The 18,521-nt window shown below is 29.0% G+C and overlaps 9 protein-coding genes across 9 annotated transcripts; 3 read left to right on the forward strand and 6 right to left on the reverse strand.

Annotated features, from left to right (window-relative positions):
• Positions 1-184: 184 nt before the first annotated feature.
• Positions 185-1,571, forward strand: cubi_01118 (uncharacterized protein; the record flags this gene model as incomplete). The annotated part of the gene is made up of 2 exons (XM_029018130.1): positions 185-1,429; positions 1,539-1,571. The coding sequence occupies 2 exons, from the start codon at positions 185-187 to the stop codon at positions 1,569-1,571; spliced, it is 1,278 nt and encodes a 425-aa protein (XP_028875467.1).
• Positions 1,572-1,581: 10 nt separating this feature from the next.
• cubi_01119 (WD-40 repeat-containing protein) lies at positions 1,582-3,372 on the reverse strand (the record flags this gene model as incomplete). The annotated part of the gene is made up of 1 exon (XM_029018131.1): positions 1,582-3,372. One exon carries the CDS (start codon positions 3,370-3,372, stop codon positions 1,582-1,584), a length of 1,791 nt encoding a protein of 596 aa, XP_028875468.1.
• A 118-nt stretch (positions 3,373-3,490) lies between these two features.
• Positions 3,491-4,237, reverse strand: cubi_01120 (uncharacterized protein; the record flags this gene model as incomplete). Its single annotated transcript, XM_029018132.1, has 5 exons — positions 3,491-3,626; positions 3,680-3,729; positions 3,773-3,836; positions 3,892-4,065; positions 4,125-4,237. The coding sequence occupies 5 exons, from the start codon at positions 4,235-4,237 to the stop codon at positions 3,491-3,493; spliced, it is 537 nt and encodes a 178-aa protein (XP_028875469.1).
• Positions 4,238-4,349: 112 nt separating this feature from the next.
• Positions 4,350-7,352, forward strand: cubi_01121 (uncharacterized protein; the record flags this gene model as incomplete). Its single annotated transcript, XM_029018133.1, has 1 exon — positions 4,350-7,352. One exon carries the CDS (start codon positions 4,350-4,352, stop codon positions 7,350-7,352), a length of 3,003 nt encoding a protein of 1,000 aa, XP_028875470.1.
• A 13-nt stretch (positions 7,353-7,365) lies between these two features.
• Positions 7,366-9,270, reverse strand: cubi_01122 (uncharacterized protein; the record flags this gene model as incomplete). The annotated part of the gene is made up of 1 exon (XM_029018134.1): positions 7,366-9,270. One exon carries the CDS (start codon positions 9,268-9,270, stop codon positions 7,366-7,368), a length of 1,905 nt encoding a protein of 634 aa, XP_028875471.1.
• Positions 9,271-9,600: 330 nt separating this feature from the next.
• Positions 9,601-11,436, reverse strand: cubi_01123 (MFS family sugar transporter; the record flags this gene model as incomplete). The annotated part of the gene is made up of 1 exon (XM_029018135.1): positions 9,601-11,436. The coding sequence occupies one exon, from the start codon at positions 11,434-11,436 to the stop codon at positions 9,601-9,603; it is 1,836 nt and encodes a 611-aa protein (XP_028875472.1).
• A 223-nt stretch (positions 11,437-11,659) lies between these two features.
• On the reverse strand, positions 11,660-12,934 carry cubi_01124 (transcription factor TFIIH; the record flags this gene model as incomplete). The annotated part of the gene is made up of 1 exon (XM_029018136.1): positions 11,660-12,934. One exon carries the CDS (start codon positions 12,932-12,934, stop codon positions 11,660-11,662), a length of 1,275 nt encoding a protein of 424 aa, XP_028875473.1.
• A 1,519-nt stretch (positions 12,935-14,453) lies between these two features.
• Positions 14,454-15,518, reverse strand: cubi_01125 (uncharacterized protein; the record flags this gene model as incomplete). Its single annotated transcript, XM_029018137.1, has 1 exon — positions 14,454-15,518. The coding sequence occupies one exon, from the start codon at positions 15,516-15,518 to the stop codon at positions 14,454-14,456; it is 1,065 nt and encodes a 354-aa protein (XP_028875474.1).
• Positions 15,519-16,167: 649 nt separating this feature from the next.
• Positions 16,168-18,456, forward strand: cubi_01126 (uncharacterized protein; the record flags this gene model as incomplete). Its single annotated transcript, XM_029018138.1, has 1 exon — positions 16,168-18,456. One exon carries the CDS (start codon positions 16,168-16,170, stop codon positions 18,454-18,456), a length of 2,289 nt encoding a protein of 762 aa, XP_028875475.1.
• Between the last annotated feature and the right edge of the window lie 65 nt (positions 18,457-18,521).

The raw sequence follows: 18,521 nt of genomic DNA on the forward strand, positions 1-18,521 counted from the left end.
CACCACCCTTATAATATTAATTGCTTGTCTAACGATTAAGTGAGTACTTTTTTTTTAGAGCCAAAAACTTGTATACCGCCAATTAGAAGTTAATTGAAAGTAGGTCAGTTTGACGATTACATTTTCAACGAATTAATGCAAGTCCGAATCTACTAGGCAAAGGAAAATATGAATAATTGACAAAATGGAAAGCATCCATATTTTTTCTGGTAACGTGCCTGCAATTGTTTGCACATACTTTAATCAAATCTATTCAAATCAAAGTAATATATCTAATTTTAACTCTAAGGAATCCGAGAAGAATGAAAAAAATAGTTTTGAGCATGGATCAATTGCAATTTTTGACTCAAATTACAATCAAAACAAATTTTTTGGGTTTTGTGGTGAGTCTGGTGGCTGCTTAGATAGCAAACATTCATTCAATCAAAATGGCACGATCTTAGATCATGCTAATGATAAAAATCTGACTTTTAGTTCCAATATGAGAGATTTAACCAAACATTCACCTTGGAACGGGAGAATTGATGTATTTGAACAAAGCAACAATCATATAGAATATTCCGATAACTTTAATCTTATATTTTTTTTAAAAAGGTTATTAGGAGATAAAAATATTCATAATAAAATTCCAAATAAATGGAATTATTCAAACCCAAATAGTGCTAATGGCCTATTAAATAATTCTTATAGTTTAAATGTTAAAAATTCACGTTTTGAAAGTGCCGAAATATTGGAAAGTATTCGTCATAAACTTGAAAACTCTGACCAAAATAGAATTATTTACTTATCGACAGAAGTAGATTCTGCATATAGCAATATTTCAAGTGAAATATTAGAGTTTCTAGATGAAGAGACACCACACTCATACAAACCATCACTTTCTTTATTAATTAACGAGAATGAAAACAAAAGTATCAATAATTTGAACCTTAATAAAATATTAAATTTTTCAAATACAAAATTCTTAATAGATCAAAGTAAATTTTGCGATGATATTTGGCTAATTGATTTGAACCATATTGATAGCTTGGCACAAAGAAATTCTAATACAAATTTCAATCCTCTCGTTACTTTAGCATTTATTATAGACCAAATTAGTGCTACGATGAAAGATTTAAACAACACTTATATTAATCCATTAAGTACAATAGGAAGATCTGTAAGCCACCCATTCAGAAATATTGCAGTTTTCAACTCATACAAGGCCGGTAATGATAGTAATAAAACTAGTTGTGTTGTGGGCGCAAAGTTTGAATCTCTTTGTTCGAATTATTTTTTGGACATTTGTCAGAGCGGATATTTTGGTTTAGATTTACTAGAAAAATCAGAAATTATATCAATTATAAATGGAAATCCGTATATTTTTGGAAATGAAACTGAGAAGATGATCGATTTTTTAAGCATAAATACTCGTAAAATAATTCATAGTGTAAATAATTCAATTTCAAACAAAAATATCTTTCCAATTAGTTTAATTCACACTATATATAACTTAAAAAATTGTAAATTAATCAATAATTTGTTTAAGCGCATATTAGAATGCAAAAAAGATTCTAAATTTATATATATGATAAGAGATTACTATAATTTGGAATCGGATGAAATTAATTCAATATTTGAATCTGTATCAACATGGTTGGATATTTGATAATATTCACTTAATACGAAAAATTTATTTTTTCCACTAACTGCAATGTTTCCGTTGAATTTGCCCGTAAATATTTGCTCATATTGGTATGAATCTTCATACTCTATCTCTTTGTAATTCATTTTTCGATCTTTAATATCATATAACAAGATTTTAGAATTCTTTAGCAAGCAAATGATAATGTTTAACTTTGAGTTAAATGTAGCAGAGAACAGATTTTCCATTAAATTTTCTTCAATTGGTAGATTTACCACTTCTCCATTATAAATATCAACAAGATACATTCCTGATCTTGACCCAACAAAAAAAAAATCAAATTTTTCAATGTTTTTTTTTAAACTATCACTTTTTTGAATTGAAAGTAGAAAATTTATGTTATTTATCGGTTTTAATTCAAATATTTGCGAGCAACATATATCATATGTTGCTATGCAACTACTAGACTTAATATCCCAGATATCTATATTCCCATTACTTAGTGCACTTATTACCATCGTTTCTGAATTATTATAAGAGACTTTATTTATAGAGAATTCGCTGTTTTTTGGAAAATATTTAATTGTTCTTTCCGACTTCAATCCATGGATTTTTACAATTCCTTCAATAGAGGATGAAAGTATACATGTGGCATCCTTATTAAAAGTTAAATCAGTTATATATTTTTCATACGCATTAACAAAAAAAATAAAATTAGAGTTCGAACAGTCCCAAATCTTTATATCAGCTCTTTCACTTGTACTTGCAATTAAAATATGCTCAGAGTTTTCTAGACTTTCAATTTCATTTCCACAACTAATTCCATTGTTAATACTAGCTACGCATAAACCTAAAATTTTAACTTCTTCTTCACAATGGGAATATATTCGTTTTAATTCAACATTCTGATCTGTGCCATTACAGAAATTAGTATTTCCAATAAAAATATATCCTTTTGAAGTTGCAAATATCTGTTCTCCAGAAGGAGAGAAATTAATACAACATATATATCCAAATTTTTCAGAATCTATTATAATAGGAGACTTCATAAAAAACTTTAATTCTTTTGATCCATTCAATTGCAATTGTCTTTGATCACATATAAAACTATTTTCATTAAATTCTGAACCAAAGCTTTCACATATTTCTTCAGAGTTTAATTTTAAAGTATTTTTATATCTTAAAGAATTACCTATAACTTCTAATAATACTGATTTTTTAACTTCTACTAAGTTTTCTAAAATTAATTTTGATAATCTTTCTCTCGATTTTTCTTTACTACCCCTTTCAATATAATTATTTTTAATAAAGGTAAAAATTGAAGAATAGTTTGACTCAACAGAAGTATTCTCTGTGCTTGAAATTATATCCTTTGATTTTTTGATGATCTCGAGTAACTTGTTGTATTTCTCATTAAATTGATTATCATATAAAAATAGTGATTTATTATTTTCTATCAAGTACTGAGCAACAAATGGCTCTTTTAATTCCAATAACTCCAAGGCTATGTGTTCAAAAAGAATTGCTTGTAATTTTGCCGGAATCTGGATGTATTTCAATATTTCGATTAGCTCATCCCATAACCCCTTACTAACTATTGTCTCAATTTTGTTAAGACTTTCAACCCAGTTTAGACTAACTCCACTTTCATTTGATAAAGTAAAATAGCTTTCTAATAAACCGTTTTCCAACAAGAATTGGAGAATTAATTTAATTACACTTTTGTTTGAAAAGTTAACGTGATTCATGAATTATAATTTAAATATCGTAATAGGCGCAAATATACAAGTTAAATAATAAAATGATTCTTTTAAATTAATATTAAACTATACAAAACCTAGTTTTCGAATAAGATTTAAACTAATTTTATGACATTTCTTGAATATATTGTTTAAAAAATGATCCCAATGAACTTTCAAACAATTGATTATCAATTAAAGATCCATAGTTATATTCAGGTGATTTAATAACATTTTCTAAATATATGGTTGAGTAAAGTTGCCTAAAATGACGTTAATTAAAAATTCCCCCGTTTTTTTTTAAATTGTCACTCACCTCAATAGCTCATTTCCGTAATTTATTGATGGATGCACCATCAAGATAAACTAAAATTTTAATTATAAACAATTAGAAATCATTTCAACTAACCTTATGCCCTGAAAGTGTCTCAAAACAATACAACTTGTATAACTCAGTGGTATAAGAAATAAAACTAAAATACTCGAATAATAAAGATTTATTTTAAATGTTTTAATAGATAAATTTACCCATCCTGATCATTAGTAACGTTTGGTATAAGTCTTTTACAAAAAGACTTCATTGAAAAAAGAAGCCCATTTAATAGACGGATATGCCTGTAATATTTTTTTGAGTTATGCTTTTTTGAAGCGCATTGAGATTCGCAAACTTCATCTTTATGCGAAGATTTTGAAAGAAAGTTCCTATTTTTTTATGTGGTGAAAAAGTATTAAAAATGTGTGAAACTTAAAAAATCACTAACCTCCAATAATTCGATGATTCTGCCTCTACAACATTTACATGAAATACGCATGCTTGTCTATGGAATATTGTCAAACTGTATATTAGTAAATCAACAGATTGTTTTGTTTGCATTTAGCCAATTTTTTAAAGAAATACAACTGGTGGATACGGCGGTAATACTTATTTTGCAGTGTGAATATTCTTCAATTTTAATGTAAAGAATCGTTTAAATCGTCAAATATTAATGAATGGTGACATTAGCATTTATGGAGATTCAATTTCTCCAAATAGGAGGTCTTTTTCTATAACAAATAATTCAGTTAATTTAATTCCTGAAAGAAGCATACAAACCCTACGTGTTATATCAGATCGATGTAATAGACTAACTTTTGTTAGTGGTATTGTGGTTCCTAAAAAACAATATTGTTCAGAAATATTATCCAATGAAACTTTTAAAGACTTGGGCAATCATTTAAAAAATATGATCAACGAAGATTTAGTTCAGAATGAATTCTGTAAGTTGGAAATGATCAAGAATAGTTTTAATCATATTAAAGACGAGTGGGACGAAATAAGAAACAAAAACATAGTCCATAAAAAAAACTTAGAACAGCTTGAATCCAGAAAAGTTGATTTTATTGGAAATATAACTTGTTTTCAGTCTATATGTGATAATTCTATATCTTTACTCAGAAACCTAGAGTCACAAGCAAGAATAATTGAGGAATGTATATTTCCTTATCAGCAGTATACAATTATGTATTATAAACTACAGAATGATAAGTTTTCAAATAATTTAAAGGAGGTTTCTAACTGTTTCGAAATAATTGACAGCTCAATTGTTTTTTTCCAAAACCATACGGAATTAAAACGCAAAGATTATTATGTGGATGGTTATAAAAAATTAAGAGTTAAGCTCTGTTGTATAATTAAAAATACTATGAAAAATATATTAAAAGATTGCCAAGTTAAAAACGATGTGAATGAAAACGATGATATTACAGATATAAATTCTCGTCCCAATTACAATTCAAATAGAGAAAATAAAGGTGAACACAATATTTTTTTGTATTTTACACAATTAAGAGCTAAAGGGAAACTCTTTAATGAATATATTAAATTATTAATGCAAAGATATAAAGAGACTTTTCAAAATGAAACTTACAGATCTACAATAGAAGAAATGGAGAGTTACTATATTAACTTTAGGATTTCTGACGAACACTGTGGGGTTAAGTCGTTTATTAAGTTTGGTTCAAACAAACTATATTTTGGTAAAGATTTTAAAAACTGTTTGGCACTGAATATTAAAAATTTTACCAGGCTAGTATTAAATTATTGCAAATACGAATGGATGGCATATAAATCGTTTTTTTGCTGTGAAGAAACTCGAAATGGTAAGGATGAAAAAAAAATTTATGAGATTCAGAGATTTAGCAGGGAGCTTGGAAATAAAATGAACATTTCCAAAAGGAACAGTATTGAATTTAATAATTACTTTAGCTCACTAATTGAAAAGTTTGGCAATGAATATTATAATAAATTAATATTGCACATTAAAGAAACACAAAAAGATCCGGAATTATTGAGAGAATCAATTCAATATCTGTCGCAAGACATTTTGAATATCTCAAATGATTTATATCAGTCTGTTTCTTTTCCAGATATCTATTTGTCTTCGCTTCTTCATTATATATTAAAGCTGCAAAACTCACTAGTCGAACAGTTGATGTATTCCACAGAATTTTTTATAAAAGAAAAAATTCAAGATTACGAATTGAAATTTGAAGAGTTAAATTATCCAGAAATATTGCAGAAATTCAATGCAGATAAAATATTAATAAAAAGCTTTAAATCTCTGCAAGATTCTGTTTCTGATACATTAAGTATTCAACAAAATTCATCTAAAATTTTATTTAGTAATAATTCCATGGAAGAAATACCGATAGAAAACTCAGTTCAATCTAAATGCATAAACAAAAATACAGAACATCATTATAAAAGTGAATTATTAACAAATGTTTCATTTCCGCCTAATACAATTAGGCTTCAATCTAATAGTGATGTAGAGGATTGCCCATTTGATGAAGATTACTTTGAGAATGCTCAGGATGAATATGGGCTAAATATTATCGGTAGAAATGATGTTCCTTCAAATGGGATTGATCAAAAACAAGTTAAGTCAATCAACATAAGTGTCGGATGTTATCCTGTTGTAAAGAACTCTTTATTGGCTCTATCGTATATTGACCATATGGTTCCTAATTCCACTTATTTATTTTTAAATAAATTGATTGTTCAAAAGTGTTGCGATAAGTTACTTTCTGCTAAAGAATTTATATGTAATGAGTTGTACTTTAGTGATAAAATATCAAGGATATATCATGGAAATTTATTCATTATTAGGAATCTACTTTATTTAAAATATGAGCTTATTAATTTAAGTAAAGAAAATAGCCAAAAAGATGGATTCGAAGTTTTGGAAAGTGATTTATGTCAATTAGACTGTAATAAAAATAAATTTTCCAGCAATGCAGAAATAACTGATTCAAACAATCTTATAAGTAATTCCAATCTTTTTTATTCTAAGGCGACACTAGACTCAATTGTTAATATTGTTGACGTTCTAATCAATTCAAACTTAGAAGAACTGATTAACAACATATGTTCAAATATTTCTCTTCCTTTAACAAAAATTGTACTACAAGTACATCCCGAAATCCAATCTAGTGATATAAGTAAATTACAATGCACAAATCACAAGTACATTCGAGAATCAACTGACTTGTTTTGGAAAAATTTGGAACTTCATATAAATTGTTATATTTTAAAGTATATGAACCTATATCTTTCTATTGCAGGTAAGGAAGAAATGGAAACATTATTTTCATTGTTAATTTCAGAAAAATGCCCTTATGAAGAGAATTCAAAAAAAGATATTGGAAACAAACCTTTAAACGAACCCAGCAGTTTTGGTTCAATTAATATTCTAAATTCGAATAGTTCTGATTTGTTGGGATGTGAATATGGTAAAGCAAATCTAAACTCTATCATCTCTTTTTTACCAAACCCACTGTCAATATTTGTATCCATCAAGGAAATTTTAATTGGTGTAATTTCTGAGTTTGACCATGTATTAAACAAGAGATTAGGAGTTGAAAAAAGCATTATAGAAAATGAATTGGGTTGGAAATTTCAAGACATTATAGACTTCTTAATTTCAGTGGAAAAAAAACTTAGTGATTAAGAGAAAAATTAATTTATGATTGATCCTGTACAGACTCTGTATATTTTTTTTGTCGTTTTATCGAGAAATCTTCCGCTAAATCTTGTATTTTCTTTAATAGTAAAGCCTCATTATTTATTATTTCACTATATTCTAACTTAATTTCCTTTAACTTTTTTAGTGAATCCGTCATTATACTGAATATTTTCGATTCTAATTCTCTGAAAGAATTTTCATTACAAATTGATTCATTCATTTTGTTTAGTTCCACAACGTGGTTCTCATCGTTGGACTGTGTTGAAACAAAGCTAGTTCTGTTTAATTGCTTTTCTAAGTAATTTATTTCATTGTGTTGAAATTGTGAATTATTCTCTTTCTCCAAAATGTAGTTTGAATCATCAATTATTGTCTCATTAACTTTTTTGCCTGATATATGATTTGAAAATTCGCTCATAGAATTAATTACATCATATATGTTATTATTTAAGTGTTGAATCAAATTTAGGCCATGGTTATTCTCTTCTTGGGGTACTTTCTTCTCGTCAGTTCCAACTAATCCAGAAATCATGGTTTGAGAAGACGAGTCTACCTGAGAATTTTTAAAAGATTTAACCTTCTGGTCAGTATTAATTCCAAAACGGCAATTACAAGTACATGACGAATCCCCTTCTTCGTTCTCATTAAATAACTGGTTAGATATTTTAACCTTTATATTTTTTGCTCGGTTTGCATATTTCAATGTATTGTGAGATTCTTCAAATGCCTTGGATGATGGAGAAATGTTTGCTATCATTACAACAAAACATTTCTCACCTTCTAAACTATTCTTCAATATATGAGTTAATTTAGAGTCTCTATATTTAACATGGTGCCTAACATCACTATTTTGATTAAGAATGGCCTGTCCATCAACGCTTGAGCTTGATAAAGCCAGAGAGTTAATGCAATTAGCTAAAGCCAGTAATGACCGATTAATATGAGCACCCTCAGTTAATCTAATTCCTCTATTTTGTGTTGCACTCGCTCTTTCAGAACCGGCAAGATCGATAAACGAAATTTTACACCAAAGTTGAGGATTCATTGAATTATTTATTGATGGTTTATATAGTTTTTCACTAGGGAAATGCTCATTTTTATAATTATTACTTCTTACGAATTTGTGTGGATTATTATTCGTTGACATATACAGTTTTTTTCCTTCTAAAAATATTGACAATTGAAAAATTGCATGGCTTCTTGAAGATACATTATTTGCAGCAGTTTGTTCAATCTTTCGGTATTTATTTCCAAAATTTAAGGCTTGAATTCCCTCTTTACTATTTTCAATAAGTAGTTGAGTAAGGTTGCTGATTTGTATATTTGATTGATCTTCTAGAATTTCACAAGAGTACTGGCCATTATTTGAATTATTTGATGGATTTAGTAGGTCTCTAATTGTTTCATTATAAATTTCCATATATGATGCGGTTACAAAGAATTTGGAGTTAGGTCTCAATTCATTTGAGTTATTATTCTCGTTACTATTTAGGTCGGGTTCATTATCCTTAATTAATTTTTCATTGCTAAAAAGTTGCTCAAATGTTTCATTAATCCCTCTAATCACTATCCCAGGATTTTTTTCGTTTCCAATTATGGTATAAGTTTTACCTGTGCCTGTTGCTCCATAAACGAAAACCGTAAAATTAATTCCATTTGAAATTGCGTTTTTTAAAAAGTTACATGTTGATATGCTGTAAACAGCTTCTTGACCAGATTCAGGTGGGAATATATGATCAAACGTATATTCGTAATATCTAGTTTGCTGTGAAAGCAAGTATGTGTTCTTTTTTCCAGGTTTAGATATCACAACTTTTCGCTGGCTCCTTATATCCACAATGTCCTCATCATCACTCCCATCAGCATTCGGCCGCACCCTAAGAACAACTCTAACTCTTTCCATTATGTGTTGGTTTCATAAATTATTTTAATAAATTTTTTTTCACTTATAACGTCACCTCCCCACATGCGGGTTCTAAAAACCAGTTATTTTATACAGATTGCATGCCATACTTTTTACATGTAATTATGTGAAATAAATATATTTTTTTTTTTTGCAAAATCCGTAACTTTTTGAGCCAATAAAATAAAGAAGATTGCCTTTCACATTTTTAAAGCAGCCCTAAAAAAGTAATAAAAATATAACTAGATAAAACTTTAGTTACATAAACAATGTTAAAGCCGGAAAACTGATATTTCTATAACTTAAGAATTATATTTGCAAATATTTCCTCTAAGATCTACTCGAAAGAGTATCCGACCCGTTCGATTCTAACCTGTTTCTAATCGACCTTGTATAACCGGATAACTCAGAAAGTTGAATTTTCAATGATCTCTTATCGTTCCCATATGTAAAGTGCAAGAGAGAATATAACAATAAAGAAATACACCAAGGGAAAACAGTAAGGAAGACAAGTGCGTTTGAAAGCGCATTAGCATTGGTAAGCCTCGATTCTGCATCCATTTGACTTACATTTTCGGCAGTAGTCTTATAACCAAAGACATTTTCTGATAAAATCCCTACAACAGGAGCCCCAAATGTAGCCGCTGAAATACCTTCAAACAAAACAGCTATGGAGAATACAGTTGCTCTGTGAGATGCTCTAACAACATCAGAAAGAATTGGTCTGCTTGCGGCAGCACCTGCAATTGCAAAGAATCCCATAAGAAAAGATAAAACCATAAAATAATAGAATGATGAAGAATCTTTTGGAATTACCAAGAAAAGAATACACATTATTGGAATTCTTATTCCCATCGAAATTTGACCAACAAGTGGTCTTCCATGGTCGGCAGAAATACGATTTAAGTAATCTCCTAATAATCCTCCCAATGGCCCACCAATCATAGATCCTGCAAGCATTGTTGCAACGACCAAGGCTGCCTGGAAATTTGTTAAGTCGCAATATTGTAAGTACATGGTCATAAATGTAAGTGAACTCCAAGGTATCGTTCCACTAATTCCTTCTAAAATCATTAAAATGACACTTTTTACAAACAAACTTTGTGTGATTACATTTCTCATAAATTGAAACGTAGACACATTCTCATCAACTATATCAGAGATTTCCTCATTTTCATCGTGTACAAATATTCTATTTGTGTCAAATGTATTAAGAAGAGTAACTCTTTGCCCTTCTTCCTGCGACATTGAGCCACTCACTGATTGAATATCAGAATCCACCCCTCCAGTATCTGGGCGTGCAACGACAGAAATACTAAATTCACTTTGTTCTTGTTGTTCTAATAGTTCTTGTTCGCTTTCGCTATTGGAATCTGATCGAATCGACCTAAAACGATGTAAGTGCAGGTGAGGGATTTCATCCATAAGAAATACTATTATCCCACCAAGTATTGCGCTTAGAACTCCTACCAAAAGGAATGCAAACCTCCATCCTTGAAACCCAACGATTAATTTCTGTGAAATTGATGTAGTTAGTACTGCACCGAAAACTCTTCCAAGACAACTTGAGAGTTGTATCATTCCAAATCCTAACCCTCTGTTTTTTGAGTTGAGTGTATCTGCTAAAACACTCTGTGCTAATGGTCCAACACTACCCAAGAATGCTCCGTTAATGGCTCTAGTGATTAAAACCTCCCAATAAAAACTACTAAATGCAAGTAATATTGTAACAAAGCCCCAAACAGTTACACCGGTTGCTAAAATGTACTTCCTCGAATATCTATCTGCAAGTAAACCCCATATTGGACAACTCAATGCGAGGCATAATATCTGGCACAAAATAATATGTCCAAGATCTTTTGGACTCAATTTCAAATCTACTTCAAGAGCTCTCAAGGATGCTGGAAGAAGTTGTTCATCGCACCCATCTAAAGAGGCAGCTAAACATACAATAGCAATACTCCTTAATGCAATACTATGTAGTCTTTGTAATTCGGATGCTTCATAAAGTTCAACAGATGACCCCGAACTTGTTGATATAGTTGAACTGCTACTATTTATGTGTTTCAACCCTTTTATCGAATTTTTATCATATACTTTTTGATTAATAATTGGTCCTCCACTAAAGGGAATTGTTTTTTCTTCAACCTTCTTTTGTTTATCCATATTCTAAACAAAAGTAACCATAATATTCAGCAATAATTTTTATCTTTACGCAATAGCGATATCGTAAGCATGCTAAATTTTTGCATTTCTGCGTATAGTTGTCTTCCATGCACCAACTATATGTTTTTTTAGGCGGTTATCGTAGAATAACGCAAATTAAGAGGTAATAAAAAAATAAATGAGTAGATATTAAATATAAAAAATAAATTATATAACAAAAACGCTACGAAATTTTCAACGAACAGCAAATTGGGCATTGATGTAGATTATTAAGAATGAACTTGCAACATTCGTTACAAAAGTGAGTATTGCAATTTGTACAAAGGTACTTGTTTACATTTTGTTTTGACCCAGAAATCAAGTAGCTATTATTGAAAAACGAGTTTTCGCATAACTCGCATTTTTCTTTTATATAATCAAACTCGTTTTTTGAGCACTCCTCATTTTTGGTAGGAATAATGTTTGGGTGTTGAAATAAATATGCGAATGATCTTGCAAGATGATTTGGGGAAATCAAATAAATAGAACAAACTGGGCATTTCGTTGGTAAATAACAAATAATCGACTTACATTTTGGGCAGGAATACCCATAATGAGTTAAAGATTGATGGCATGAACAAACAAAAGGATGGGTTTGATTACTAACATATTCAGGAAATCCCATTGTAACTAGGTTAATGTTCAATTGGGTATTTGTTGTATTGCTCGGTGGTGGCTTGATAAAATTCTCAAGGGTAAGCTTAAGTAGGTGATCATTATTCATTGCACATAAACAAACGCCGCCCGTCATTTTTGTGATTGTTTTAATTATGTATAATTCTGGAATAAACAGTACTGCATTAATTGTTATATTATTAGTAGAAAAGCCTTCCACCCATTCGTTGAATAAAAAAGAATTATCTACACTCCTCATACTACCTAAAAAAAATATAATCTCTTTTGTTCCATATGGAGGAATTGAAATTAATAGATATTTGGCTTTCTCAAGACCATTTTGTATTGACATACTTCCCTTACAACCCTTTTTCAGATAGTTTAAAATGCTTGTTATTATTTCGAGAAAGTTAGAGTTATAACTTATTATTACTTCTCCAATACCATCGTAGATAGAAATAACCGAAATTTGGGTTAAAGGATTGTCTTCAAGTAACTGTTTGATGAAAACTTCATTACATCTAATCATGCACTGCAATCTGTCGGGCTTGTAGTCGAGCTCCAACATATTAGAAGTCATATCTAAAATAATTACAATATTTCTTAGTAAGCCACGCCTAATATTAGTATTTGAGCTATTTTTTAGCAATTCAATATTAGAATTTATGGTTGCATTATTCAAATCAAAATTACTTTCATCATCAATTACAACAAGTCCGCTCTCTGTTTCAACTAATCTTTCCCAATTTTTTACAAGGCCTTGTTCCCATGAATATACTATTTCTTCTTGCTCATCTAAGTTATTCTTCTGAGAGGCATCGCCCAATTTCTCTGCAAAATCCATTGATTTCAAAATATAAAAACAATATATACTCCAAATAATAGGAAAACTAATTAATTATTATCAATCATTCCTTGATCATCAATAATAATATTTTCTCAGGATTAAGTTTTTATTAATTTGTTATTAATTGAACTTTATTCTTTCATCAATTCAGAAAAAAAAGCGCTTGTTATTTTGTCAATAAAATGGCAAGCATTAAAGTAATAAAAAAATAGATTTTTTTGAGAATAATGTCTAATCAATAGCAAAAAAATTATACCCAGTTAGATCTTATATCTGCAAGGCAGTGATTGAAATCTCTATGATGTGATTCATCTCTTCTCACTCCTAAAAATAGGTCCCTAATAGTTGCATCTTCTAGCAAGCCATAGCAAACAGAAACAAATTCTGGATTTTTTCTCCTAAACCCTGTGACTAGGCCCTTATCTATTTCCTAAATTAAATGAGTGTATGCGCGAGCATCTTTTTCTTCTAAACACCCAACAAATCCGTACGAGGATTATTGAAAAATTATTTAAAATAATCTATGAAATATTAAGAATGTAAATTGAGTGCCAATTATGCTAACTCTAATTAAAATTGTCAATTTATCTATCAGTTTTAATCATATTAGTAGATGAATCATCTTATTTTTGGCTTCCTTAAGTAGATTATGTATCCACCTGTTAACTTTTTTCGTTTTTCAAAGTGAATGAAAGTACCTTAACATTGCACCAGCCATCCTTGGTACTCTAGCTACTGTCTCCAAAAAACTATTTTTTTATGCCACTGATATTTCTCGTGCCTTTTTTAACTATTCAATGAAGTAAAACTCTTGTTCAGTGCAATCACAAAATAGTAAGTTATTTTCTCTTCAAATCAATTTGGGTGCAATAAGTTTTTCATACATTATTAACTTCTTCGAAGTCTCGGATGCGGAATTTAAACCCAAATTCCTTTTTCCTAATATTTGAAGTTGCTTGATTACATTTTTGTATAAATTCATTTTTTATTGTTTCCTTGTCTTCGCCCTCAAATCCATTATTCTTACTTTGGTATTCCAAAATAATTTTTTGCAATGTCCTTTAGCTTAAATCTTGCACCATTTTTTTCTAAAGAAATATACATCTTCAAAGTAATCGTTTCCTTAACAATTAAATGACTAAGTTAACACAAATTTACCAAATTTACCTTTGGAATAAATGGCAAGAGATATCTTCTATAGAAGTGTTTTAATATATTCGCGTTTGACAAGTTGTTTGCAAAATAAATGTTAAATATTATTTAAAAAAATGATATGATCAAATTTATTAGTAATCTCTAACGATTAGATAATTCAATATAATCAACTTGAGATATTTTATATGGAGAAAGAATAAAGTGCAATTTCCTGCATATTTAGAAGATTATGATCAAACGTGAGCATGAGCGGGTGGTAATAGTTCTATCAAAAAAAAGTTCATTATTTTTAATTGTTTAAAAATTAATTGATAAAAACTTTATTTAAATAAATTGCTAAAAAATCCGTAGATAATCATGCTTAATTATTCCTTTTTGAATCAATAAATTGTTTGAGTTTGTTAAAGTTTTTCTGTACTAATTTTAGATGGTCTTGAATTGATTTATTTTCAATAATATAAGGATCTCCACTATTCATAACGAAGGAATAAAGAATTTCGTATTCTGTGCAATTCATAATTAAGGAATAGATTACGTGATCAATTATCTTTATGAAATCACTCGAATTGATTAACTCTTTGATCCTATGTATCTTATCCAATGTTTTACATTCCAAGACTTTATTTGTATGAAACGAAGAATAGCTGCTAACATTATATATGAGAAGAATTACTGGAGTTATAATCTTTTCTAAAGAATATTTTAAATATTTTAGTGTAATTTCAACTCCTTTCGAATAAATAAAAACCATACACCATTTTTCCGAGAGCTTGATTAGCTTATTTAAGGAAATGATAATTGGAAGTGCTACACTATTTTTACAGTTCTTCAGCTCATGTTGTTTTAACACATCAAGAAGTAATCCAATGATTCCCATGTAAACTAACTGTTTGCATTCCTTTTCACTATTTCTAGCAATAATAATTCTACATATAATTATAATTGTTTGTAACCTTATTGGTAGACATTCATCATACATCAATACGAATATGGAAGGGCATAATTCTAGCGGTTGGATAAAATTTAATGTCAAACCATCTTCACTATCAACCTCGATCATTTTAATAATAGTTGAAATGTATTTAATACCCCATATTCGCATTGAAACATCACCCGAAAAAATAAATTCAGATATTTCATTTTTTAATTCGACCCATGTATATGAAGCTGAAGTTGAAGAAATCCTAATTAACCTGATTATTGTACGTAACAACGCATTCTTTAATCTAAAAGTTATGCATTTGTCATTTGATTTTTTAAAAATTCGGATTAATAGTTTCAACAAACCAGATTTAATTGCAACTCTACAAAACATTGGTTGTTCTCTTTCAATAAAATGAAATACTATTAACGATAATAATTGTTCAATTTCGCTCGTATTATTTTCGTGTTCTTCATTTAGAGCAATTTCAAAAATACTAATCATTGAATATAAAAACGATTGATTTGACAAAATCTAATGAAGTTTTTTTATTTTATTTGTTTATAATTCCACTTACTTGAATTGTTTCAATTGGAAAAATTCGGATGTAAGTTGCAAGAATATGTAATAAAGATATTCTGATTTTTTTCTACAAAATCTGAAATATAATTCAATATCTCGCTCAATTAAACTCACGTCAAGTTTCATTTCTTTTGTATTTTTTCGAATTTTGTTATGTGAAGAATATCTCATCAATAATTCAACGGCATCTGGACAAACTACTTGTGGGCTTTCAAGTCTCTCAAAAAACCCACATCTTGCAAAATGAGAAATTTTTCTAATGGAAGACAAATTCATCGATATTTGTTCAAAAAATTGTTGGGTAATATTGAACTACACAAATGATCTGCTCTTTGTTAATGAGATCAAAAAAGTTACAAAACAAGTTGACTCCATGTAAAAAAGTGTGGAAAACATAAAAATAAGTTAAAAAATATAATAAATTTAACAAGATTTGATCTTAAAATTACATATATTTTCAAATGAATATTAGCTTACAAAAATGTGTGTAATTATATTGTGTGAACTGGTAATTGACATCACATGTTCTCTTACGTTTTATGTTTGCAGAAAACCCTTTATTAACATTATAATGAGAGAATCTATTAACTCAGTCCACAGTGAGTTACTTCCTAAAACTTCATTGGGTGCTGAATTTTTGCCTTTAAATAAAAAAGGAAATATACCAAAAAAAAAACTTGAGCCTTTGCAAAAAGAAAACGCAGTAGAACAAATTAATAATAAGAAAAATGAACATGATAAAAAAATGCCAGAAATAAAAAAAGTTAGCAAAAAAAAAATTCATGATTCTTCATCTAGTTCTTCCTCTAATTTTTCGTCCCCTAAAATAAAAAAAAAACCAAATGAAATAACGTCTGATGATTCGGCTTCAATCTTTACAGAATCTTCCAAAGGAAGCTCAGTTAAAATCAATGCAAAACAGTTTTCCAGAGACAAGGATGAAATAAAGAAAGAAGTACACGATATTGGAAAAAAAGTTTCAAATAGCAAAAAACTTCAACCTTCAGAAAATGTCCCAGATGACTTAAGAGCTCAATTTGAATTAGCTGTAAATAAGGTAAGAGCATATATAGAAAAAGAATACATAGATCGTATGTGTGAGATCGATAGTGAAAATGCGATTAAATTACAGAGAGAACTAAATAAAATTTTGCAGTCGGAGAGAGATGCACTGGAAAGGGAAAAGTTTAATTTTGAAAAAAGGTTAAGGGAAGAAATGGAAAGAGAAATGCATGCAACTATTGAAATTGCTGCTGTTGAGAATAAGAAGAAAGCAGACGTTTCACTGGCAGAAATAAGAAAGGATATTGAATCACACTATATCGCAAGACAAAAGGAAATTGAACAAGAATTATCAAAGAAGAAAGAATTGTTAGAGGAAGAATATTCACGTAAGAACGCAGAGTTAGAGGAAGTGTATAATAACAAAAAGAATGAATATTTAGAAGGTATTTCCAAAAGAAAGAAGGATTTGGAAGAAAACTTTGAAGAGAGAAGAAAATCGTTAGAATCTACATATGCTGAGAGAATTAGTGCATTAGAAAGTCAATGTGAGGAAAATTTGAAAATTAAGTTAGAAGCTGAGTTAGCCAAAAATGAAACAAAACAACAAAAAATAATTATTGAAAAAGATAAGGAGCTTATTCAAGGAAAGGTATTAATGGAGTCATTAAAAGAGCAACTGGAAAAAATGACTGTTCAAAAGACTGAATTAGAAAATATGAGCTCTAGCACAATCAGTAACATGAAAAATTATATGAAAGAGTTGCAAGATTCGAGCGAAATACAAAAGTCCCAAATAGGAACATTGGAAAAAACAGTTAAAGCTTTATATGTTAAAGAACAAGAAACTATGGAACTTGTTAATCAAGCAAATGAAAAAATTTCAAATATGATGGATTTAAAAGAAGCAAAAAAAATTGCATACAACTCTCTATTAAAAGGAATGGCAGTACAATTACTTGATGAAACTCTTAGAGCGCACTATAAACAAAATTATCTAAAGAAAGGGTTTGAAATTTTGAAAAAAGAAATAAGTAGGCCAAAAATAGTTTCGACAAATGAAGACGGGAAAGGATTAAAAGGAAATGATTTAACTCTATTCTTATTAAGAAAAGAACAACTTTCACTTTTCGCAGAAAATGAAAATTTAATGAGCCAAGTAGAAGATTTAAGAGTTAAGCATTTAGAAGAACTTAAGAAAACGCAAGAATCATTTATGATGTATAAAAGAGATTTAGAGAGGGATTCAAACACTGAGACAAATGTTGCATTATATGAAACGTCTATGCTACACTTTGCATGCATAATAAATACCAAAATTAAGCTACAAATGGTTGATGCATTTTGGAAAATGCGAACACGGCCTAATAAAAAGAACTTTGTTGAAACAGAAGATGGAAAGAAAGATAATTTAATAAAACCAGTGGATATTAACAATAGGGATAAAATATTAATAAATTCATTAAGTTCATTATATAAAATTTCAAGAATAAAACTTATTTCATATAGTTGGAGAAAAATAGTTTTAAATGCAAAATTTTCATCATTTAAAACATTACCCACAATGCCATTCAATGAAATGAATAATAATAAAGGTTATAATATTGACTCTTTCTATTTAAGAGACTTCATTAATAGTATGGGGAAGAATGGTGTAACTAATTTCGCACACCAACCTAATTATTACAATAAACTTCCATCTGTGATAAATGTGCAGAACAAAGCAGTATTTGTTCCTCTAAGGAGAGATAATCCAATAACATATGGAACTTACTTTCAATATAATAAAGAAATTTTGTCCGAAAGTTGTGTTACAGGTAAACCTGTGGGAAGTTACACAAACATTAATTTTAGTTAGAAATATAAACAGAAAATTATAAATATTTTAGATAGACGTTTTAAGTATATAAATTCATTTCAAAA

Source organism: Cryptosporidium ubiquitum, assembly GCF_001865345.1.
Source record: "Cryptosporidium ubiquitum isolate 39726 chromosome Unknown contig_16, whole genome shotgun sequence".
Classification (NCBI taxonomy): domain Eukaryota; phylum Apicomplexa; class Conoidasida; order Eucoccidiorida; family Cryptosporidiidae; genus Cryptosporidium; species Cryptosporidium ubiquitum.